This window comes from Pinus tabuliformis, chromosome 2_1 (assembly GCF_031772625.1).
Source record: "Pinus tabuliformis cultivar Carrire ecotype Pingquan chromosome 2_1, CPIR1, whole genome shotgun sequence".
Taxonomy (NCBI): Eukaryota; Viridiplantae; Streptophyta; class Pinopsida; order Pinales; family Pinaceae; genus Pinus; species Pinus tabuliformis.
The window spans coordinates 412,154,772-412,180,897 of record NC_142299.1 but is presented as its reverse complement, the minus strand read 5'-3'; the positions used below and the strand labels follow the sequence as shown (position 1 = coordinate 412,180,897).

The 26,126-nt window shown below is 40.1% G+C and overlaps 2 protein-coding genes across 3 annotated transcripts in view; one reads left to right on the top strand and one right to left on the bottom strand.

The window, feature by feature from the left end:
• LOC149200665 (uncharacterized) overlaps positions 1–26,126 on the top strand; it is a 337,216-nt gene that overhangs the window by 69,238 nt on the left and 241,852 nt on the right. For both annotated transcript variants that reach the window (XM_089402773.1, XM_089402772.1), the window contains exon 2: positions 1,242–1,360. In XM_089402773.1, coding sequence (XP_089258899.1) covers positions 1,285–1,360 — 76 coding nt within the window. In that variant the 5' untranslated portion in view covers positions 1,242–1,284. The remainder of the gene's footprint in view (positions 1–1,241; positions 1,361–26,126) is intronic.
• On the bottom strand, positions 1,792–25,961 carry LOC149200666 (uncharacterized). The gene is made up of 5 exons (XM_089403663.1): positions 25,914–25,961; positions 25,726–25,857; positions 2,852–3,731; positions 2,596–2,737; positions 1,792–2,471 (listed from the first exon to the last, which is right to left on the bottom strand). Exons 1-5 carry the CDS (start codon positions 25,959–25,961, stop codon positions 1,982–1,984), a joined length of 1,692 nt encoding a protein of 563 aa, XP_089259789.1. The 3' UTR covers positions 1,792–1,981.

The window sequence follows — 26,126 nt, the reverse complement described above, 5'->3', positions numbered from 1 at the left end:
TGTCCCTCACACAGCGGTTCGAAAATTCCAAAAACCATGCAAATCCAGCCTAAAGAGCAGTTCCGTTTTTATGAGGTGCGGTTCATTCTTTGGGGAGTGCAGTTCCGAGCGCGCTTCACTTGCTGTTCTGCATGGTGTGCGGTTCTGGGGTTTTATGCGTTGGGGGAGGAGGGGTGGTTCCTGCAACACTGGCCAAAATTCAAACTCTGAGGGGTTAGATGAATTGTGACTGCCTTTTACAAATTTCCATGAGACATGAAAGAGAATAATTTTACCATTTCCATTCTGGTCGATAAAATGAGAATGGTTTAGGTCTGAGCAGGTCTATAATAGTTTGCTTTATTTTACTGGGAGTTGCCTAGGCTGTACTTAACTAGGGTTGGTGTCTGCTTAGCCATGGAAGTTTCAGAGGCAACTTTGGTCAGTCTTCTGTAAACTGAGGAAAATTAAGGCAATCGCAGTTCAGTTGAAGGGATTTATTTTCACAATTTCTTGTTCCTGATCAGGAAGATATCATTATGTAGTTTTAGACTGCAGAATGGTTTTATAGTCGTCTCTGTTTAATCAAATAAGGTTAAGATTAACATCATGTTATGCATTCCTTCTAAAATGTCAGTTGCTTTCCATCTCAGCCACTCTGCTTGGTTGAATCTTTCTTTGTTATTTGTTGGTTGTCTGATGACAACATACTATTTTACATTCATTTTTTTCTTTGAATGCTTTACGAACTTTTGCATGATGAATTGATAGTAGTGGCTGTCATTTTAAGTATTTTAACACACGACGTCATTTTTGAAAATCCTATTGGTTTTATATTGTTCATTATATGGATGTTTACAGTGTCCTTGCATAGCTCTGAAAGCCTTGAATGTTGTTAGTAGACGGCTTGATTTAACGTGTGAATTGAGCAGGATATTTCTACATAAAGTCTATAATGTGCTATTTAAGGAATCTGATTTTCACACGTATTGTGAATATGAGGGTTCAAATCACCCTGATATTACGTTTGAATATCTATGGTGTTGTGCTCCTGTTAGTTGTCCTGAAGATTTAAGCTAGGAAATACAATTTAACCGAGCTGTCTGCCTTCATGTTTATATAATTCATCTTCAAATCCAAATCATAGGAATTCAAAATTTCAGTGTTTGAACTTTGAAGCAATGAACGTGCCAGATCAGACTTCCTCTTGGACTAGTAATCTAAAGTTTTATCTAACTTGCAATCTTACTCTGTTGGTGCAGGGTCCTTGTATGCAAATCAAGTGGGCACTTCTGATTAGGAGGGATGAACGGTGCTTTCAATGGACAAATATTAGCTGAGAAGCTTTCTAAGCTGAACAACTCACAACAGAGTATTGAGAGTATCCTTGATCTCTTGTTGGTTTATATTATTGTATTTGGTGCTATGTTTGTGTGTTATCTTGTGTTAAAACCGCTAGAATTTAGACATTATTTGGTTTTGTTTCCCATTATTTGGGAGTTTGTTTATAACATAATTAAATCCAATTTTTTTTTGTTTAGTAAGTTACAAAATAATGTCTATTAAGGCAATGGCTTACAGGAAGTAGGGTAATGTAGCACTAGATGGTTTGAACCAATGTTGCACACATCGCGATCGGGATTTAATCGGCGCCGGGAAAAAATCGGAAAAATCGTTAAAATCGGGAAAAAATCGGGAAAAAATCGGAAAAAATCGTTTGGCACAAAAATATTCATTTTTTTTCATTTTTTTTCAATTTTTTTAATATCTAAACCATCTACAACATAAAATAAATACATTGACACATAAATATGATAAAAAAACTAATATATAAGATGTTCAATATCATTTCTAGCGCTAAAATCACACATAACATTGAATCATGTCCTGAATAGTAAGTCCTGAGTCCCAAGTCCAACTCAGCCTCAAAATATCAACAAAAAATATGATAATGTATCTCATCATGTCATAATGTCATATACAATAAAATGAAAGTCTAATCCTATTGATTTCCTCTGCCCCTCTTGCGAGAATATGGCACAGCTTTCTCTTTCCCTCTAGATGTAGAAGCTGGTGCCTGTGGTGGTGGAAATGGCAGTGGAGTCTGACGTGCTCTAGAAGCTGAAGAACTAGTAGTAGCAGCTACAAGAGGCTGAGGTGGACGGAGACCACGTCCTCTACTGGTGGTAGTGGTAGCCCGGGTAGCCCGGGTAGGCGGTGTCACCTCCTCCTCCTGCTCCTCCAACTCCTCCTCCTCCTGCTCCTCCTCCTCCTCCTCCTCCTCCTCCCCCTCCTCCTCCCCCTCATCCTGCACTAACCAATCCTCAGTGGGATCCATGAGAGGCCTCTCGGTCTCAACCCTCCATTCAGCAGTGGTGTCAATCCCATCCAATGAGATGGCTTCCGTATCAGGTGTCTTCTCTAGTTGTTTCACCCACAATCGAAGATTGTAGTAGACATAGACCATGTCATTAAGTCTATGGGACTCCAACCTGTACAAAGTTCATGAAATAATAAATTAATAATTAATATTATAAAAAAAATATTGTTTAAAACTTTAATGAATTCAAAAATTTATTTGGAAATTTGCAATATTTTAAATGTTTAAGTGTTAACCTATTGCGCTTCTTGTTGTGTATTTTTTCAAATACACTCCAATTGCGCTCACATCCCGAGGAGCTGCATGTTTGGCTGAGGATGCGCACGGCAAGATTTTGCAAAAGGGGTACTCTGCCACCATACATCTTCCACCATGCGTCTACAACAAAATTACAAAGAAAATTTTAAATAAACATAAGAAAAAAATGGAATTTGAAGAAACAATGAAATTTGAAACAAAGTTACAAAGTACATACTACAAACTAAAAAATACCTGGGATTTTAACCGTCCTATCATTGATAGCCATCTCAAAGCCAAATGTGCCACCTGACAACTTATATTGCTCAATTTGTCTAGAGACCTCCATACGTTCTTCTGGAGTTTTCACCATCTTCTGGACACAGGTTAATAATCCTTCCACGACCTCAACATCAAAATTAAACCCACATGCATAAGAAAATGCAGGGTTCAGGAAAAGGCCAGCAGCATGAATGGGACGATGGAGTGTGTTGTTCCATCGCTCATCAATGACCTTCCATAGAAGGAGTTGTCTCTGGAACCCATCATCTCCCTTGTCATCATAGTAGGACCGAATGGCTTCTTTGGCCCTATCCATGGCTTCATACAAATAGCCCATTGCGGGCTTCTCACCATCTACCAACCGAAGAACCTTTACCAAAGGTTCTGTGACAGCGCACACCTCCTGCACTCCCGCCCAGAAGTCTTCTTGGTATGAAACAAGTCTGCAGACGGCCTCTCCTTCTGGTTTGCGGCTCATTGGCGAAGAACGCCACTCCTCTGAAACAAACATTCTCTTCAAATCCCACATAGAATTCAAGAGGGATTGAAGAGATATGAAACTCGTCGCAAACCGTGTAATGGCGGGGCGCACCAACTCTTTGTTGTTGGTGCATTTTCTCATCAAGCTAAGCACAGATGTGTGATTGTAAATAAATTTTGTGATGGTTTTTGATGAGTCAACAGCCTCTTTGACAAAGGGAATTTTCCCTATGTCCTCTAACATCAAATCAATACAATGGGCAGCACAAGGTGTCCAAAATAAAGTAGGATGCCTGTCCATAAGCAATCTACCAGCAGCAACATAATTTGCAGCGTTGTCCGTTATGACTTGGACAACATTTTCTGCACCCACCTCCAAAATAAACACATCCAGCAAATCACATAAATTTTTTGCATCTTTGATTTGATGAGTTGCATCAACAGATTTGATAAACATAGTCCCCAAGGGACAACTAACCAAGAAGTTTATAAGGGTTCTCCCCTTTTGGTCAGTCCAACCATCTGACATAACAGTGCATCCTGTTTGTGCCCATGATGCCCTAAAATCCTCCAATCTTTGGGTGCAGTCACGCTTTTCATCTTGAAGAAGCCGGCCTCTGAAATCATGAAGAGAAGGGAGTTTGTACCCCGGGCCAACACTGGCAACAGCATCAAGAGTAGGTTGGAAAAATGGATTATTCCTTATAATGCTGAAAGGAATATCACTCCAGAGGAGAAATTTTGTCATCAACTTGTCAGCTTTTTCTTTTTCAGTTCTTTTCATCATTGAACCGATAGTTGGTTGTGAACCAGGTGTGGTTCGAGGAACAAAATATGATGATGCAGCAAACGGATTGACTGACGCTGCAGTAGAACCTGTGCCACTTGGCCCACTTCCTTCAACTGACCTTCTTAGTTGCCTTTTGAGTTCTTCTTTGGCGTCTCTAGTGTGCTCTAATTCTCCCAATGCTCTCATGGCTTTTTGGATAATTTCAGCATTTGTCTTTAGACAGGGCCCCACATCACGTCCAGGGATTTGTGCAAGGTGGAACTTCAACCTGTACACCCCCCCGAATATTTCCTTTCCACACAACTTGCAAATCAAGTTTTGTCTATCATTCGGAGTTTTAGGGTCACCATATTCCCAGAAAGGATCCAATTTCCTTGGCATGTTTGTTTTTGAATTTTGAATTTGCAAACCTATGGAAAAATAAGGATTAGGAAATAGGAATTTAGGATTACATAAATGATAATAGTAAATAGTAAATACAAATTACAATTTAGCATTTGCAAAATTACAAGCTAATTATTTCCAAAATCCCAATTTGAATTTCTAAACCCAAAAAACAATGAAAAATCAAAAAAAATAAACAATGTTTAAAGAAAATGAGAAAATAAAAATCAAAAATTGGTTCTCATAGTCATAACAAATAACCCATCCCAAATCAATGAAAAATTTCTAAAAATTCTTTAAAAACAATGAAAAACAAAGTTTTTAGAGAACCAAAACAAAAAAAAATTAATCTACATACCTGGTTTATGGACAAATTCGCGATCTTGGCTTGGATTCCTCCTAAAATCGGCTCCCACAAGCGACGGCAACCCTCTCCCTCCCTTCTTCTCCTTCTCCTCCTTCTCCTCCGCGGCGGACTGCTGAATGAATAAACAAAAAATCGATTTTACATATAAAACCCCCGCTGCCCGCGCCTCCCGCGATTTTTTCCTTAAAAATCGCGATTTTTTCGAAAAAATCGCGATTTTTTAAAAAATCGCGATTTTTTCGATAAAAATCGTTAAAAAAAATTTCCGCCGATTTTTTGGATAAAAATCGCGATTTGAATCGGCATTTTGAAAAAATCGCGATTTTCCGATTTTATCGCGATTAAATCGCGATGTGTGCAACACTGGTTTGAACTTCCATACTTCTCTAGTAGCGTATCATTAGTGTTGTCAGGCCTAAAGCATAATAAATTGGTATTGAGTCGTGATAGGATTCTGAGTATCTTAGGGAGGTCAGATTAGGGTTAAATATGCTATATCCAGTTCAGTCCTTAATTAGTCATCAGAATGGTTAAATAAGAAATTATAGGTCCTTGATAAGTTTTTTGTCTAGTAGAATCTGATTTCTTGTGTATTTAATTCTACATCGAGGTGGCAATTGTAATGTATATCTCCCTTGTAGGCTTGTGTCAGTTATTTAATGCTTTCTTTCAATTTTGTCGAAGAAAGAGTTTCACCGATATAAGATCGTCTCTTCTTGCAAGCGATGGTACGTTTTCTTTTCAAGTATAAATACATCGCCAAAGGTGGTGAAAATACCTAGTGTTTTAAATTTTAACGAGCCAATTTTTTTTGTCTTTTGGCTGGGCACTTTATGTTCTGTTTTTTAGATTTACTGATCCAGCTCCATCTCTTGCCCATATAAAGAACTCTAGTAAATTAAGCTTAGTCATGCTTAACCTACCATTTAATAGGCTAATTAAAAGGTTAATCAGTTGGCACCTTAGTTTGATGGCTAGCTAAGCCGGAGTCCGAATGAAGGGGAAAGGGGGTGCCTTTAAGCAATGTTATGGCCTTTAGGCTAGGGAATCTACTTATTAGATTTTACATAGCCATTCTACACTCCACCATAGGTATCTCGAATCATGTAATAATCTATTATTTTGTTCTAGACTGTTTCACTTCCATGTTCTGCTAAATTGTAGGGTGTGCCCATTTTTCTTTTAGGTGTTGTGTATCACTCCCCATTTGATCTATTCATGCATTTTCATTCTAATAGTAGTAATATAACCAGCTTAGATTCAGTTTAATACGGATCTGTTAAGCACTGTGAGGAATCAAATAGAAACCAAGACGCAAATCTCTGTGATTAAAAGATCGGTGTAAGATGGATGTAGGCTGGCTTATTTTACTGATTCCCTTTTCTATTATATTATGGCCCTCCTTTATTTTTACCATATAGATCTTAATTTTTACTTCATTTTGGTTATTAATTTTACATTATATTTTTATATCTCACACATGGTAGACTGCATATGGACCTAGTTTCTCTCAGTGGGATATATGTGTGTATGTATTTTTATTTTATTTTTGTTTTTGTTTTTTTTGTTTAAATTTTTATTTCCCCCTTCAAGAGAGACATATATTCAATAATTTAAGGCCAATTTAAAGTATACATAGCTGTTGGTTTGTGGTAGCATCGGATGTGCTCTAGCCATGAAAATTGGTGGAAAAGCTAAAGCACATGAGGTCTTCAAGGCCCATAAATGGTTTGGTGAAATTCTACCCGGTGAAGGAGATATTGAAATAATTAATAATTTTAATGGGTTTCTAAGTCTAAACTTAGGAAAATAAAAATATTAATGGGTATTAATATAAACCTGGGTCAGAAGGTTCTAAATGACATGGATCAAGCCAAATCTAATCTTAGCCATTGATTAGAGATATAATTTCGACCGACTGTTGAAGACTCAACAAAAAAAGTATAAGAGGAGGCTTGAGGGTCAGTTGGAGACACAACAGAGTGATCAGCTAGTTCGATTTTCTAGAGCAGGGTTTGCTAAGAGGAATCGAACTAGTGATCAGAGTTGCAGCGAGGGGCAGTGAGTACAAGGCAGAGATAGTGCTGGAAGACCAACGTAGAGGCTGACGCAGAGCCAAAGGGAGCCACGCAGAGGCCAGAGATGACTGCGGAGAGGCCAGAAGGGCTTGCGTGCTTGATGCAGAGGCTGCAGAAGTGATGCAGAAGGCCAGAGAGGCTACGCAGAGCCTTATAGTGCTGGTGGAAAGGGTTTCAAGCTGACGCAGAGGCCATGTGGGTTGACAGAGTGCTTCAGAGTGGGCCGGAGAAGGTTTCATGGAGTAGATTTTCAGAATATCTGCTTCTGAAGAGAGGTATTACTGTCAGATTATTTTCTCTGTCGCATGAGATAGTTTGGAACCTAGTGTACTAAAAAAAAGTTGCTTAATAATAAAACCCTCAGAATTGTTGAACCGGTTTTCCCAAGTTGGGTTTTTCCGGGGACAATTCTCCAAAAATAACGGTGTCCCTTGTGTGTTTGTTCATTTCATTTAGTTGTTGATATGTAGATGGTTGAGACTGTATTGTGTTTATTTCAGTGTTTATATGGTTAAATAACTTGTTAGTAATTAAACAAGTAGGCGAAATAAACCAAAGAATACAAAAAACTTCTCACTGGTAATACTTAGAAATTTCAACATGGTATCAGAGGGTTGCAGATCACAGGAGAGTTGAAGGCACCAACTGAATCAGAGAATTTGCAGTAGAAACAGCTGTCTCGAGTGACAGAAGCTGTTCCTAAGCAGAAAGCAACAGAGAAGGGGTGACGCAGAGGGCCTGCGTCATCAGTTCGAGCCAGAGAAGGGGCCAACGCAGAAGCAGTGAGAGGCAGAAGAGGCTCACGAAGAGCCACGTCATCTTGCTCAGCCAAGTAGGAGTGACGCAGTTGGCTAGTGGAGCGATTCAACCACTGCCGGGATTGCGCAGAGCCTAGAGGCTCAGTTCTTCAGTTGCTGGGGCATAGGAAGCTGTGGGCAGATTGCAGAGAGTGAAGTTGGTGGGGTGTTGTTGCTGTCGAGGCAGAACAATACCTAACGAGAGAGAACCAAGGTAGAGGGAGTCGCTACCCAGGCGGATTTCTAGTGAAGAAATCTAGATTAGTGTTGCAGGAGCAAAGGATATCGGAGAGGTACGATTTGATGGTTGGCAGAAGGATTTCCAGGAGGGAAATCGAGACTTAGAGGGAGTCTAAGAGAGAGCTTCTAGGAGGGAAGTCGAGACTCAGAGGGAGTCGAAGAGGAGTGGATATGGCCGTTGATGACGATTGTGTCATGAGCGCTCATGTACCTCTAGAGAAGAGGTGGGGAGACATCGAGCTGTAGTCGGGAGGACTACAGGAGATGTGGGGTAGGATCCTTGAGGTACCCAAAGTCTTGGATCATATCCAACTACGGGAGCCCCGAAGAGACAGTAGCAAGATGGCGGATGTTGGTAGAAATGGATGCAGATGAAGCGTCAGAGAGTGCTAGAGTGCAAGTATTTGCAGCAGCGCAGCGGGGTTTGAAGCAATGCGAGAGGCACAGAGGAGGTTGCAACAGTGCAGGGAGGCACAAAGAGGTTTGCAGCGGTGCGAGAGGCACAAAGATGTTGCATTAACGCAAAGATATCAGAGGGAGCACGGGATAGTGGCAGAGGGAGCTTCAACATCAACAGGGTTTCTAGCTTGACAAGGTTGTGTGAGTCTCAGTAAGTGAGTTGCAGTGTAGCAGTGGCAGCGATAATGCTATGGGCAACACGATGCAACATGAGGAGAGAGGGCTGCAGTGCAGATGTAGTGTTGGGAGGAAGGACCAGCAGCAACACAGATGCAGAGGAGCTGCCGTACAAATGTAGCAGTGGCAGTGGTAGAGCCATGGGCAGCAAGTACAAGATGAAACAGTGCAGAGGATATTGGGCAAGAAGGCCAAGCATCAACGTATGTACTGGTGCTGGATTATCAGGGTGATGCTCAGTGGTGGAGTATTACTAGAGCACATTCCTTGCTAAGAGGGAGTGTTGATTTGGGGTAGCATCAGATGTGCTCTAGGCATGGAAATTGGTGGAGAGGCTAAAGCAGATGAGATCTCCAAGACCCAGAAATGGTTTGGGGAAATTCTACTCGGTGAAGGAGATATTGAAATAATTAATATTTTTAATGGGTTCCTAAGTCTAAACTTAGGAAAATAAAAATATTAATGGGTATTAATATAAAACTGGCTCAGAAGGTTCTAAATGACATGGATCAAGCCAAATCTAATCTTAGCCATTAATTAGAGATGTAATCTCGGCCATTGAAGACTCAACAGAAAAAACTAGAGTGATTAGTCAGTTCGATTTTCTAGAGCGGGGTTCGCTAAGAGAAATTGAACCAATGATCAGAGTTGCAGCGAGGGGCAGTGAATACAAGGCAGAGATAGTGCCGAAAGACCAACACAAAGGTAGAGAGGCAGACGAAGAGCTAGAGGGAGCCACGCAGAGGCCAATAGTGACTGCGCAGGGGCCAGAAGGGCTTGCATGCTTGACGCAGAGGCTGCAGAAGTGACGCAGATGGCCAGAGAGGCTGCGCGGGGCCTTAGAGAGCTGACGCAGAGGGTTTCAGGTTGACGGAGAGGCCAGGAGGGCTAACGTAGTGCTTCATAGTGGGCTGGAGAAGGTTTCATGGAGCAGACTTTCAAAATATCTGCTTCCGAAGAGAGGTATTACTACGAGATTATTTTCTCTGTCAAGTGAGCCAGTTTAGCACCTAGCGTACTCAAGAAAAACTGCTTAATAATAAAACCCTCAGAACTGCTGCATCGGTTTTCCCAAGTTGGGTTTTTCTGGGGACTATTATCCAAAAATAACGGTGTCCCTTGTGTGTTTGTTCATTTCTTTCAGTTGTTGAACTGTAGATAGTTGAGACTGTATTGTGTCTATTTCAGTGTTTATATGGTTAAATAACTTGTTAGTAATTAAAGAAGTAGGCGAAATAAACCAGAGGATGTAGAAAAATTTCTAATGGGTAATACTTAGAAATTTCAACAATAGCTATGTGCCTTTATGGCACTCTGGAGAAAAAATCACTTTGTCATGGCTCAATATTCATAAAATGACCTAGCAGCATCCTACATGAGTTTACATATACATGCTTCAAAACATCATGACACCAAGTCCCTGAGCAATTACAGCTGGAGGCTAAATAAACCTACTACAAAAACCATCTGATACAAACAGGAAAACAACAGAAGCCTTCCTTTTGTTCTCTCCTTTAGAATAGGTTAATGACGACTTCTGGAGAAGTTCTTTCTTCTCCTGTTTCCGAGGTAGCCAACCAACTTTCTTGCAGGGACAGAGCTTCCTTTGACTGCTTGTCTGCTTCCTTGTTCAACTCCCTGTGGACTTCTCACCTCATTGATTTTATTGATGTTCAACTCTCAGTAGACATGATGAAAAGTAAATTGAAAAAACAAACTTCTTACCTCATCGATTTTACTGATGATTGGAATAAGCATTGAATTTTCCAGCTTGTTCTTTCCATTCTTGCAGGCAATTATAATCTTCGAATGACCTGTTATTTTTGGACTAGTTATACCTCTATCCAATGCTAATTTTAACAATGCCCACAACAGAATAAGTGGTTTAGAAAGTCTGAAGTTACCTATATGTCCCATTCAATGATCTTCATGAACAAGGCAAGACATCTTTGGTTTGGATGACGAAAGAAAATGGAAAGGAAATTTTGAGAGTCCATGAAAAGCCAATGGTACCATCCTCAAATATCATAGTAGATGGGATAGTGGAATATGAAATGCTTGCTACTTGGTCTCATTTTTTTGAAGATGGTAGAACTAGTAGGTCCTTTTCACTTGAGGGATATAATGCTCATCTTCCATTCGAAGCCCATATAAGCCAACCCAAAATGGGCCAAGAGGTATCCCTAGAGCATGCATCTGATGATAGAGCATAGGCAAGTCAAGCAATAGGGTCATCCTTCAATGCCATGAAGTGCTTTGCGAAAGCCAACTTGGGATTCAGATCGTCTAGTGGGGTGATCTGACTCTTGGATTTATTACTTATACAAGACCTTTCTAGCAATCTGTTAGTTTTTGTAGCATCGGATGTGTTCTAGTCACGAAACTTGGTGGAAAGCCTAGAATACATGAGATCTCCATAACCCAAAAATCGTTTCTGGAAATTCCACCAAGAGATGGCTTAATCCGATTATTAACCTATTTTTTATGTTTCCTAGGTCTGAGTGATTCCAAGGGAAGGAACGCGAGTGCAGGAACGCGTGAGTGCTGGGGTTGCTTAGGGAATAACTTTGCCAGATTTTCTTGCTGTTGATCAGGTGCTCATGTCCCAAGTGTAGAAAAATGCTCAAAAATGAAAGTGCTTAGAACTGGTTCGAACTTGAACGATTGGAGAGATCTCGTCCTCTTGATTCCGACACCGCAAATGGTTTGAAAAATGGACTTCATATGCAGAAGTTATTCCAATTTTAAAATCTCCCAATAACCTTCAATTTTGAATTAAAAAAAAAATTGAAATAGAATACTCCTAGGAATATTCCATTTAGGGCAGCCAATAGAAGGGTGCCACATGGCAAGCCCGGAGGCCGCCACGTGGCCCCAAGGTGGACAATGGAACGACGTTCAAAATTTGTTTGGCAATTCGGTGGGTCGAACATACAACCTACCATTAAACAGTTCAGAGCTTTACTGTTAGCCCATGGTGGCGGTTCTTAACCGTTAACGGAAAAATGTTTTTGTTAAAGTTTTATGACGTTAGTGGTCGGGGGATGACCACCAGCGGCTAGCTGCCAGCGGTCCCCCATGTGCACAGTTCATTGGTAACCGCCGTCAGTAAACCACGTCGGAGATCCCGCCACGTCACCAATCCGCCGACACAATATCCGATGCATTAAACCGCCCATGTGACCGCCACTTCCCCGACATTAAATGTAACTGCAGTCCACCCGGCGGTTAGGCCAATTATGGCGGTCAGTTTTGGCGGCAGTGGCTGGATTTGGCTGTCCGACCATTTTTGGCAGGCCTAACTGGCTGTCAACTAAAGTTAGCTGGAGTAATTTCAGGGCAAACTGGCAGTGGTAATGAATTGGTCATAACTTTGGCTAGGGAGGCCTTTTGAGGTGATTTATTTTATTTTATTTTGGCTAGTCAGATCATTCCAAAGCCATTGGGACAGGTTTCACAGCGAACAGAGGTCATCTTCAGGTGTTTTTGCTTCGGGGAAGTTCTAGGAGCCACTAGGGCCCAACATTGTGAGAGCTGTATTGGGTTGTATGTACCCATTGGAGGTGAACCAATAGTCATTTCTGACTGTTTTCTACGTTCTAAATCCATTTTTGCAGCTCATTTCGCCTATTAAGGCTTATTTTCCACTGTATAACCATTTTGAGAATTTAATCAAAGCAAGGACATGCCCATTTGGGAGCCTTGGACCCAGCAGATGTAGCCCAGGAGGGGTGAACTGCTTCATCATATGCTGAGTTATCTGTGGTGAAATTTTCTTTCTGAACAAATCTGATTTAAGATGTTAAACAGGGAAAATAATTAATCCTCCTTTACACTAAAGGCTCAAAAAAGTTAATCAAAACCCTTTTGTTTTCATCTGCAAGACATATACATCAGTTGCACAATGATTATTACTGAAATGAATACCTTGCACAACTTTTACAAGTAGTTTCATATTCAGATCAAGTTGGTATCAGAGCTCAGTTGCTGTTTCTGTGAATTTGTAAGCAGTAATATAAACTATAGATAGAGTCTGAAACGAGCCAGGAAGCCTTCGAAACGATTTTGTTATACAATTGCGAAGTAGATAAAAGCTCCTTCAGTGAATCTCTGGTTTAGTTTATATTTTGACTGTTTTTGTGCAAAGATATTTTGAGTGTTTTGCAAGTTTTGATCCTTATTAGGCTGAAACTTCAGAGAGTGGAAGGACCATTGACTAGAGAACGAGAAAATCCTCAGTTAAGGAGGGCCAGGGTGCCATTATCTCCACCTTTTGATTCACCCTCAAGAGCCTCAGTAGAAGCTGTAAGCATGTCTGGAAGGGAAGAAGAATTCCCTGAAGAAAGGGATCCAAGAGAAGAAGAAAGAGTCTTCAGAAAGGCTTTCTTGGACTTCACTGAAATGGTGAGGACATTGTACCAAGAAAGAAATGATAGACTGGCTGGAGAAGGGTCTAAACATCCGAATGAAGGAGAGGGCTCTTCAGGAGGTAAGAAGGATGATGATCATTCAAAGAAAGGACATGGAGGAAATGGTGATCCACCACCCCCATCGTCACCTTCTTCCTCTACATCCTCATTTTCTACCTCGGTAAATAAACCTCATAAGCATAAATCCTCTAGAAAAAGTCCATTTTTGAAGCTTGATGTTAAATTCGAATTACCTATGTTTAATGGTGAAGTCAATGCAGAAAAACTTGACAACTGGATTAGGCAGTTGGAAGTCTATTTGAGAATCCAGAACATGCAGGATGATGCCACAAAGATTCAGTTAGCTTCTTTGAGAATGGATGGAGCAGCATTGGTTTGGTGGGAGGCCAAGACCAAGGAGTAAATCAAGCAACATGGTAAGGTTACCTTAACATGGGCTGAATTTATTTTAGCAATTAAGAAGCAATTTTACCCTCTTGCTCATTTACAAAGAGCCATCATGAACTGGAAAAATTTTAGACAACTTAAGGGTCAAAATGTTCAAGACTACACCCAAGAATTTAGGAGACGAGCACTCTTATTAGGCGTAGACTTACAGAGCCAAGAAACCTTGCTGAAATATATAGGTGGTTTGCACAGCTACCTTAGACATACTATCCTAATGTTCAATCCTACTAGCCTGGATGAAGTTTGTGTACAAGCTACGCATTTAGAGGCTAGAGGGAAAAACACTTTTGAAGAGGGTAGAAACAAGCCTTTCAAGGGGAAAAACAAAGAGAAAACCTCCAAGGGAAAAGGAAAAAAGAATGCATCTGTCAAACAGGAGAGTGAGAAAGTGATTTGTAAACACTGTTCAAAAGTAGGCCATGAAGAGAAACACTGTTGGAAACTTTATCTTGAAAAAAGAAGTCAGTTTAACAAAATCAAAGGGAAGAAGAAAATTACAGCTACTACAACTACACCTCAAGATTTAGGTGATGATTCAGCCATGGGTTTGAAAAGCTTAAAGGGAAAGGAAATTGAAACTAAAGCAAGCACTAGTACTTCAAACTGTCATGTACAAGCTCCTAATGAGGAAGAAAGAATTGAACTGTTTCATGTGAGGGTAGTTTCAAAACATACAGAGATTGACACATTGTTTGACAGTGGGTCACAAGCAAATCTCATATCAGAAGACTTGGTTAAACAACTTAAACTTGAGACCATTCCACATCCAAAGCCTTATCCACTTGGATGGATTTGCAAGGATGCAAATTTACAATTCTCAAGAAAGTGCATATTGCGCTTTGCAATTACTGCACACTTTATTGACACAGTTGAACTTGATGTAGTACCGCTTGACATTTCAGGTATTGTTTTGGGAAGTCCTTATTTGACAGGAAAGCGATATTCCACTGCCATGAAAACAAATATAATCTTTTGAAAGATGGCAAGGAGTACATTGTCAAAGTACATCGCAACAAGACAAATGTAGCGATGGTAAATGCAGGACAGGTAAAAAGGCTAGTCAATTCAAGTAAGAATTTTGTACTTCTTATGATCAAGCCTAAGGTTGATGTGAATCATGAGTCATTTGACAATTGTGATCCCAAACTTAAATCAGATTTATATGATGTAGTTGATGCACATCATGAGATGTTTCAGGAACCAACAGGTTTGCCTCCTAAAAGGGAGATTCAACATGAAATCCATTTACATCCAGATTGTCCTCTTCCGAACATAGGCATGCATCGCATGTCTATCATGGAGAATCTTGAAATCAAGAAGCAAATCAAGGCCTTGTTGGACAAGGGTTTCATAAGGCCAAGTACTTTGCCATGTGAGTCACCAATTGTGTTGATTCCAAAGAAAGATGGCACTTGGCGCATGTGTGTGGACTTTAGGGCATTGAACAAAATAACGGTAAAGAATGGTTACCCACTCCCAAGGATAGATGATTTGTTAGATCAGCTGAAAGATGCACGATATTTCACTAAGTTAGACTTGCGTAGTGGATATCATCAAGTTAGAATTGAAGAAAGCGACATTTGGAAGACAACCTTTAAAACCAAACAAGGACTCTTTGAGTGGCTTGTGATGCCGTTTGGTTTGTGCAATGCACCTGCAACTTTCATGCGGGTAATGGATGATGTCTTGCGTCCTTTTCTTGATGATTTCATTATTGTCTACTTAAATGACATCTTAATTTTCAGCAAGTCTAGAGAAGATTATGTCATGCATGTTAGAAAAGTACTTGATGTTTTGAAGAAAAATCAGTTATTTCTTAAAATGTCAAAGTGTGAGTTTGGAAAAACTTCTTTGGTTTATTTGGGACACATAGTAGGAGGAGGTGCTTTGAGAATTGACCTTTCTAAGGTAGAGGCTATTGTGAATTGGCCTACTCCCAAATCCATTACAGAGGTAAGAAGTTTTTTGGGTGTAGCTCAATATTGGAGGAAGTTCATTTTTAACTTCTCTTCTATAAGAGTTCCTATGCATGTAGTGACAAGTGTGAAGCATGCTTTCCAATGGAGAGGCAAGCAATAGAAAGCTTTCGAATCTTTGAAAGAGAAGATTAGTTCAACTCCAATCCTTGCATTACCGAACTTGAGACAACCATTTGAGATTCAAACTGATGCTAGTGATTACGCCATGGGTGCAATTCTCTTACAACATGGTAAGCCTATTGCATTTCATTCTGAGACATTTAATGGTGCTGTTGTGAATTATCCTACATATGATAAGGAGTTGTATGCGTTGGTACAAAGCGTCAAAAAGTGGAAACACTATTTGATGGGCAAAGAAACAGTTGTTCATACTGACCATCAGCCCTTACAATACTAGCAATCGCAAAGCAAATTACAGCAGTCACGACACTTCAGATGGATGGGCTTCTTGCAACAGTTTCACTTGGTAATAAGGTACAAGAAAGGTGTTTTCAATAAAGTTGCTGATATGCTTTCAAGGCCTATTATTGGTGCTGTTACTTTACTTAAGAATGATTCCATTGTACATGAGAGTGCATCTGATGATGATTTTAAAGATGTGTATGCTAACTTGAGTAAAGGGAATCATGTTGAGGAGAATGATTATCACTTGTATAAAAATTTACTGTTTCATTTGGGCAAGTTGTGTATACCTCAGGGAGAGAGACTAAGTGTCATAGAAGAAGCTCATTCTTCTCTTATTGCTGGACATTTCAGTGTAAGCAAGACGATGGCACATCTACAAAGGTATTGTTATTGGCCTCGCATGGTAGATAGTGTTGCATGGTTCATTAGAGGCTGTTCATTATGTGCTACAAGCAAGCCTAGCAATAGGAAGCTTGGATTGTATACGCCATTGCCAGTACCTTCTAGAGCATGGGAAAGTGTTTCTATGGATTTTGTAGGAGGTCTACCATTATCTAGAAAGCAGCATGATTATCTTTTTGTAGTAGTTGATTGATTCAGCAAGATGTGTATACTTATGCCATGTAAGAAAACTATAACTGCTGATTTATCTTTTCAACATGTATGGGTTCATTATGGCTTGCCTACTTCTATTGTTAGTGACAGGGATTCCAGATTTGTTGGGAATTTTTGGTCCAATCTATGGAAGATGATGGACACCAAGTTGAAGAAGAGTACTGCTTTCCATCCGCAAACAGATGGCCAAACAGAGGTAGTGAACAGAACCATTTTGCATCATTTGAGAGGTTATTGCAGCAAGCATCCCAAGCTTTGGGATGCGCATTTGTATTACATTCAACATACTTACAACAGGGCCAAGCACTCTTCCAAAACACCTCACCTTTTGAAGCTTGTTTTGGGTATTTGCCTAAGTCACCTCTAGATTTCATTCTTGAGAAGGATGTCGCCATTGATGGGCATAGTGACATTGACAAAGCTCGCTTCTTCATTGAAAGAATTCAGCTAATACGTCAGCAAATTCAAAAACAACTTGAAAAAAGTCAAGGCAAGTACAAGGAGAGACATGACAAGCATAGAGTCAATCACAAGTTTCAAGCAGGGGATGAGGTATGGATGCACATTAGTAAGGAAAGAATGCAAGGAGAAGGTAAAAAGCTGAAGCCTATTTGTTATGGTCTATTCAAAATCCTTAAACAAGTTGGAAATAATGCTTTTCAACTAGATTTGCCTTCATACATGCAAATGTATTCCGTTGTCAATGTGGAAAATTTACGTTTGTATGAACCTCCTTTGATAGCTGATCATGAAAGTGATATTCAGCTGCCATCTATAGATGATTTCTCGCCAGAATTTTTGGATGAGCTGAAAGAGGATGCTATCCTTGACAAAAGGACACACACTTCAAGGAGGGGAAATGTTGATTATGTTCGGGTTGGTCTCAAAGGCAGCAAGCCAAAGTGGATGGATGTGGATAGAGGGAGGGAGCTGTACCCTCACCTTTTTAACAAGTAATTGAAAGCTTTTGGGGTCCAAAAGCTTCCCAATGGGGAGGCGTGATCAGGTGCTCATGTCCCAAGTGTAGAAAAATGCTCAAAAATGAAAGTGCTCAGAATTGGTTCAAAACTGAATGATCGGAGAGATCTCGTCCTCTTGATTCCGGTGCCGCGAACGGTTTGGAAAATGGACTCTGTATGCAGAAGTTATTCCAATTTTAAAATCGCCTAATAACCTTCAATTTTGAATTTAAAAAAAATAAAAATTGAAATAGAATATTCCCGGGAATATTCCATTTAGGGCAGCCAATAGAAGGGTGCCATGTGGCAAGCTTGGAGGCCACCACGTGGCCCCAAGGTGGACAATGGAACGACGTTCAAAATTTGTTTGGCAATTCGGTGGGTCGAACACACGACCTACCGATAAACAGTTCAGAGCTTTACAGTTAGCCCACGACAGCGGTTCTTAACCGTTAATGGAAAAATGTTTTTGTTAAAGTCTTATGACGTCAGCGATCGAGAGAAGACCGCCAGCGGTTAGCTGCGGGCAGTCCCCCATGTGCACAGTTCATTGGTAACTGCTGTCAGTAAACCACACTAGAGATCCTGCCACGTCACCAGTCTGTCGGCACGATATCCGATGCATAAAACCGCCCATGTGACCACCACTTCCTCGACATTAAATGTAACTGTAGTCCGCCTGACGGTTAGGCCAATTTTGGCGGCAGGGGCCGAATTTGGCGGTCCGGCTGTCTTTGGCGGGCCTAACTGGCTGTCAACTAAAGTTAGCTGGAGTAATTTCAGGGCAAACTGGCAGTGGTAATGAATTCGCCATAACTTTGGGCAGGGGAGGACTTTTTAGGCGATTTTTTTTTTTTTTTATAGATTTTGGCTAATCAGATCATTCCAGAGCTATTGGGACAGGTTTCACAGTGAATAGAGGTCATCTTCAGGTGTTTTTGCTTCGGGGAAGTTCCAGGAGCCACCAGGGCTCAGCATTGTGAGCGCTTTATTGGGTTGTATGTACCCATTGAAGGTGAACCAGTAGTCATTTCTGATTGTTTTCTACGTTCTAAATCCATTTTTGTAGCTCATTTCGCCTGTTAAGACTTATTTTCCACTGTATAACCATTTTGAGAATTTGTTCAAAGCAAGGACATGCCCATTTGGGAGCCTTGGACCCAACAGATGTAGCCCAGGAGGGGTGAACTGCTTCATCATATGCTGAGGTATCTGTGGTGAAATTTTCTTTCTAAACAAATCTGATTTAAGATGTTAAACAGGGAAAAGAATTAATCCTCCTTTACACTAAAGGCTCAAAAAAGTTAATCAAAACCCTTTTGTTTTCAACTGCAAGACATGTACATCAGTTGCACAATTATTTTTAGTGAAATGAATACCTTGCACAACTTTTACAAGTAGTTTCATATTCAGATCAGCTATGGATTGCCAGTTTTCGGCATCTAGATTGTACTAGAATTTCCCTGCTGCATAATAATAAAAAACCTCACTGTTGCACCAATTTTCCCACATTGGGTTTTTCCCGGGACATTCCAAAAATAACTATGTAAAATTCATGTGTGTGTGTGCTATATTTCCACAATTTCTTACACTATTTTCTTCCGCAGTTTATTTGTGAAAATCACAGTGTGAATTATATGATATTTGCCGTAACAAACATAAGATAAATTGTTAAATAAATTAAAAATTAGAAAATAATTTCCTGTCGCTGCGATAGATGAAATTTCACATGGTATCAGAGCGTGAGTGATCAACCGAGAAGCTCAGAAGCTAAGGAGAGAATTTCGTTGTTTAGAGGGAGCAACAAGTCGAAATTATCAAAAGTTGTACAACACCTAGACACGCAGGCCGAATTACTGGGGCTAGGGTTTGATTTTTTGTTGCAGGTTGGTAGTAAAGTCGAGTTGCCCGGGATAGTGATCCCAACAGTGAGAGGGAGCAACGATAGCTCAGATTTTTGCTGAGCATATTTCTGGTTGGACGCAGAGGGTTTTGCAACAGTTTGCAGTTGTAGAATCAATGTCGGGTGGAAGAGAAAAGCACACATAGAAAGAGGAATTTCCAGATTTCTCAGAGGGTTTCGAGATCCAGTTTTCTGGAGGAGATCCTAGATTCCCAGTTGTAGGTGGGAGTAGCAGCTAGCAGGACTACGCATTACAAAAGGGAGTGCGAGTAGCAGAGCAATGATTGAGTAGAGGAAAGAGAGGAAATTTCTGTTCGTAGTCTCCAGATATTTGAGTTTTGCAGTTTTCCAAATATGGACGTACGAGATTGCCAGAGCAATCCATGCGAGTTAACCAGAATTCAGATCTGGGTAGCAGATAAACTTCTAGTTGTTGGAGACATGTTTTAGAGGAAGTATGAGTTATCCAGTGCGAGTTGCAAAGCGAAGGGTCTCGACCCGGGACTAGGCTTGAAAGGAGATAGTAGGGCACTAGATCCAGGTGGAGGAGGTATATGAGACTCCAGTGTGCCAGATGGGCAGGGTCCATTGCAATTGTAACAAGGAGATTAGCCAGATTAGTTCCAGGTTATTGCAACGGGACCATCACCTTTGCTATAGGAGCCCACAATATTTTAGTAGCAGGTTCAGTGTCAGCAGACACAATTTGTCATTAGACAGTTGCAAAACTAGTTGTAGTCAGTATCCGGGAGACAGTTGCAGAGCTAGATGTAGTGACACAGGCAATGCGAATTTGCCAGTTGAAATATATAGGTGCAGTTCTAGCCAGGAGATTCCCAGCGCAAGACTACACAATCCAGTTTCCAATGTAGGAGGACATCGCGAGTTACTAAGAGGGAGCAAAGAGATTTTCCATTGGGAGATTGAGACTCAGAGGGAGCATCCTTGTTGAAGCTAGTACTTCAGGATCAGGGGAGATCAGACTCATTATTGCAATAGTTGCAGCAACAATGCAAAAGCATCAACAAAGCAATAATAACAACAGTATGAGTAGATCAGATTTTGCTATGTTCGCTAATCGCAACTATACCTCCAGGAGTGAGGTGGGGCGACACGGAGCTGAAGTCCAGAACTGCAGAGTTTGGGCAGGATCCTTTAGATGTCCTCATCTATCATTGCCTTGTTACAAGGGCCCACAATATTGAGTAGCAAGATGGATTAGTGTCAGTGATGTAGTCAGATTCTAGAGCGATAGTTGCAAACTAGTAGCAGTCAGATGCTGAGGAGCGCAGTGCAGTGTTGGTAACAATGCAAAGTGGCACAGTAGCAAAGTTAGTAGCAGTGCAAATTCATTGGTAGACAATGCAGTAGCTAGTAGCAGTTAGAGACTCAGGCGACAGATGCATCATACTGAACACAATTGATTTAGTATTTAGGATGCTTCTCAGTTGCAGTTGCAACAACAACAACTGAGGGGGACTTGTATTGTAGATGTAGAGTTGGCATCAACACAGCAGTGTCAGCAGTAGCACAGATGAAACATCAGAGTTGCACAGTGGTTGGTGGGCAATATGGCCAAACATCAACAACGTGACAAGAGATGGTACAGAGACAGGGTGTTGTGGCAGGATGTGCAACACTAGAACATAATCCTCACTCAGAGGGAGTGTTGGTTTTTGTAGCATCGGATGTGTTCTAGTCAGAAAACTTGGGGGAGAGGCTAAAATACATGAGATCTCCATAATCCAAAAATAGTTTCTGCGAATTCCACCTGGAGATGGCTTACTTAGATTATTAACCTATTTTTTAATGTTTTCTAAGTCGAAACTTTGGAAAACTGGTTAATGAATCATAATTAATTAAGTCAAGGTGAGAATTCTCTAGAAACTCACATGGATTGATCCAAAAATGATCTGAGCCATTGATTAAAATTTAATCTTGGTCATTGGAGTCCCAATAGGAAGATATAAGAAGTGATTGATGTGGTGATGGAGGATACACTTAGCTCGAAGTTCCTTGTGCAGATCGAGCTAACAGTAGTAGAGTTTGAGCCAGAGAGGGACGCAATGTCATTGAGGGGCAGGGACAGTGATCCGGAGGAAGATTTCCAGATTCAGACAAGCAACAACAAGAAGTTGAGTTATTCCCTGTGCAGGAACGCGCAAGTGTAGGAACGTGAGTACAAGAACGCGCAAGTGCAAGTAGCACGAGTGCAGACAATGCGAGTACCAGGGTTGCTTAGGGAATATTTTTTCCAGATTGTCTTGTTGTCGATTGCTAGTTTTCGACATCCAGATTGTACTAAGAATTTTACTGCTACATAATAATAAAAACCCTCATTGCTGCACTAGTTTTTCCACATTGGGTTTTTCCGGGGACATTTATTAAAAAATAACTGTGTAAAATTTATGTGTGTGTGCGCTAGATTTTCTCAGCTTCCAACCCTATTTTCTTCCACAATTTATTTGTGAAAATCACAGTGTGAATTATTTGATATTTGCCGTAGCAGACAACAAATAAATTGTTAAATAAATTAACAATTAGAAAAATAATTTCCAGTTGCTGTGAGAGACGAAACTTTCACACAATATTGTTCAACTCCTACTTAGTTGGCAAGAAATAGCGTGGTGCATCTCAAAAATACTTGAACAAGGGGAGGTAGTCAGTTGAGATAACAATTGATTGCAGTGGACATATGACCTCGAAAAACTAGCAGTGGATCGATGCAAGAGGGTTGGTCATGGCAATGGCCTTCAAGGATTTGTATGCAAGGTAAGGATAACAATCCTTATTGGTTTTTGAGTTAGCAAAGGTTCAAACATAATGCAAAAGAAGGATGAGAGCAAAAATGGTTTCAAGATGGAAACAATGCTCCATGGGGATGTGTCCCCTAATGTGGGGGGCATGCTCCTCACATTTCCCGCTCTCTTGGCATGGGGGGGACGCTTGTGGAAACGCTTCTACACGTCCTCCTTTTGGGGAAACTCAAAGAAACACAAGGGGAGATGTTTCCCCAATGTTGGGGATGCATTTCCCCAAAAGCGATGCTAATGGGCAGCCCCCATCAAAAAGGGTTGGGTACCCCCCGTTTAAAGGGGGACTTCTATGCTCCCTCGTAAATTTTGCCAAAAAACGATATTTTTTGGGCATGGAAGCCTAATATTCAACCCTAGGGCCCTACTAATGTAATGAATTAATGGTAATGTTAAATTCTTGAAGTAAAGGATAAAAAGGAAAATTTCGTCCCTTTACTTAAAAATTTAACATTACCATTAATAGTTTTAGGATATTTGAGAATGGTTCCAACCTCAATGGATTTTATATGTGTTGAAGTTTATAGTAGCTTTGGAAGGTCTTTTGCATAGGCTTGGTGTCTTGGCATGTATGAGATGTTTTATTGGCTCTTTAGGTATTTATGTCTTTTTTCCTAAATCTATCTTAGGAAAAGTACAATAATTAAAGTCGATTAATTATCGTGGACTATTAAGTCGTTTCCATGGATAAATAATAAATTATTTAAGTGACTTAGAAATAATCTCAACCATTGATCTCCTAGATCTTCTCGAAGGGAGATTAGGGTTATGGATTTGGGCTTAATGAAGATTAGAAATGAAAACTTAAGGGAGAGGTGAAGACAGTGACAAAGAAGAGAGGAGACATAGGAAGAAAAAGTGATTTTCTCTAGTGCAAGTGGCTTAGTAGATTGAAGTACAAAGGAGGAAGACTTTGGGAGGATTCGAGGGTGTATCCAAGAGACTGAATTGCTAGAGTGAAAGGGAGGTTGATTTTATTGGAGAGGCCGATTTGCTAGGGGCTAATTTTCTAAGGCACAAAGGTAGCTTGAAAGGAAGGCGCATGGTTGATTTGCTAGGGAATTAATTGGCCAAAATTCTCCAAGCCAAATTTCTTCAGAGGTTGATTTCTTTTAGGCTGAATTCGTTGGGTCGAATTCATCCAATGGGGGCCGAGTTATAGGTTCCAGTAAATGTAGTTTCCTTGTTATTCTTTGTGGGTCAAAAACCCTGATTTTCTAGATTAATGGATGTCGAAGAATTGTTGTGGATATTTATTTGTTGCAATGTGTGATTGATTTCTCTGCTATTTTTTTAATTTTCGCAACATATAATTTCTAGAGGTTAAAATACGAATTATTTTATTTTTCAACAATTCAAAATATATTCTGGTTAATTAAATAAATTGTTGGGAATAACTTATTGTTGTCAAAAAATAAATCTATGTTGGTATTAGGAGATCTAACGATGTGGAGAAAGCATAATTTTAGATCCCACTCAAATTCTAGCATACTTAACAGTTTTTAGTAATTTAGGATTGAGGGGCATGCAACGTTTCCATTGGATTCTATAATGTATGAGTGTATGGGATCAACATTTAATCAAGAGGACCACACCATCTATGTATGTCGATGTTGGTGGCATTAATTATTGAACTCCTTTATCCCGAACTTAGTAAAAATGTACCCATCACTCAAACAAAATCTCGATTTGACACGTTAACCTTTTTCTATCTTATTTTAATGCTTAGAGGGTGATATTGATGATGAGGATCCAAATAAAGGGAATGCTTTTTGATAATATGTAGGTATTTCTTGTAGCACCAAAATAGATCCATCTTAAGTTTGAATTTACCAAACACTGAGGGGGATAAATTCTCTCAAGAAGCAAACCTCTTTTTAAGTCGAACACTTAAGGAAACATTTGAACCTCGATAGATTTGATTACTCCCGACGCTTGGTAGATCCGGAGTTAAGATGGATCTTTGTTGGTTTTTATAATAATATGTATATTGTTGTAAATACTGAGAGGGGGTGAATCAATATTTCTTACAATATTTTTTTTTTGTTCTATTCTATTTTTATTTTAAATTCCATAGAGCATTAATTGTTATTAGCATCAGATAAACATAAGCTTCATCAACACCATTGAACAAGTCATAACAAATAGAGACATTAGACACAAAGATTTTTAGGTGGAAACCCCTCCGGGAGAAAAACCAATGAATGCTTTTTAATATTTGTCTTTAAAAGATTTACATGAAGTTTTCAGCTCCAACTAAAGGAGGCTCCAACACCCTGATTTACGAGCTCCAACTTGTAGGACACTTCAATGCCTTGTTTACCAACTGCAACTGGGAGGACACCCTAACTCCCTGGTTTACAGGCTCCAACCTAAAGGTGCTCCAACACCTTGTGTAGCAGCTGCAACTGGATGGACGCTCCAATGCCTTGTGCAGGCTCCTACGTGCCCTAGCACCACCCTACCACCGTGAAGTGTTCTTAGGCTCCAACCTGAAGGAGACTCCACTCTATTGCCTCGCACCACCTGGCCACATTGATCAGCCGGCAGACCACGTTTCACAATTTTTAGACTGGATCCATTTGTGCTTGAATTAATACAAAACAAGCTGCAATACAAGAAACTGCTATACAATCCTTGTCAGTCAATTATGCCTCTGCTCAATATCTGTTCGACGTCTCTTCATCAATAAACTGTTAATTCTGCAATCATGCAATCCATAACTTGTACCATAGAACCTGCAACCCAAGCCTGGCACTGCAACCTGCATAAGTACCTCTGGTCAGTGTATGTTGCTCCCTCAGTATATTCAGCAGTACATCAAACCCATAATTCTGTTCAATAACACTGCTTCAACCTGTCAGCTTATATTAAGACCTCTGCTCCAATCATAAGACAAAACATGAAACCCTAGCTCATATATCATTGTAAACCCTGGCACATATCCTCTACTCACATCATCCAATAATACTGCAACATTTATGTGAGTATGAGTTCAATGTAGTAAAAACCTTAGGTACCACATAGACTTCCAAAGCATATACACATGGTTTTGGTCAACAAACATGTCCAGTAACATCTGTATTTGAACCACAATTGCCCAACTACTCTTGGATTTCGATAGAAATAGTTCTCAAAAATCAAACATAACTACAATAAACCATGTAGTAAATTAACCGTTCTACAGATTGTACATTTCCAGTGGCTTTGTCAGATCACGAAATGTGCAAAACATTCTACAAAATGATTCCTTTTAGGCAACGCCCAAGTGACTACTTGCTGACCACCAACAACTAGTAACTATGCAATGAAATGACCCTTTTTAAAAAACAGAAATAAAAGTGGCACTTTATCACTGGGCCCCAATATGTGTATAACATAATTTGTAATAAACAATATGACCGTTTTGCATCTCTATAGTATATATTAACATGATTGGATCAAAACATTCATCTAAGTCCTGATGATGAACCACACTAAGTGGTTCGAAACCTGTTGACCCAAAGAATTGGAATGTGATTTACCGGAAGAATTCTTTTGAAAACAGTATGAATCACAAAAGCTTGCACTCTGAGAATATGACCAATGTCAAGCTGTCTAGCTATAAGACCTGTGGCTTCATGAGACCTGTCAGGTGGCAAATCAAACCCCTTCAACTAAACACATATATCACAATTAATTGCTTAATTCCGGTTCAAATGCAGATATTTACCGCAAGGCACGAAACTGGCACAAAAATCACACTTTCCACAATCTCCATTACACAGGAGCTGAATACATCATTAGCATAATTGGCACTGGTATTTTATTTTGGCCTCCAATTAATTATGGGTAAAAACACAGGTATAGATGATCTCAACGCATAAGAGAAAGCAAGATGCACGGGGGGCTTCAACCACTAGTTGATCACTTTGTCAGAGGCTGC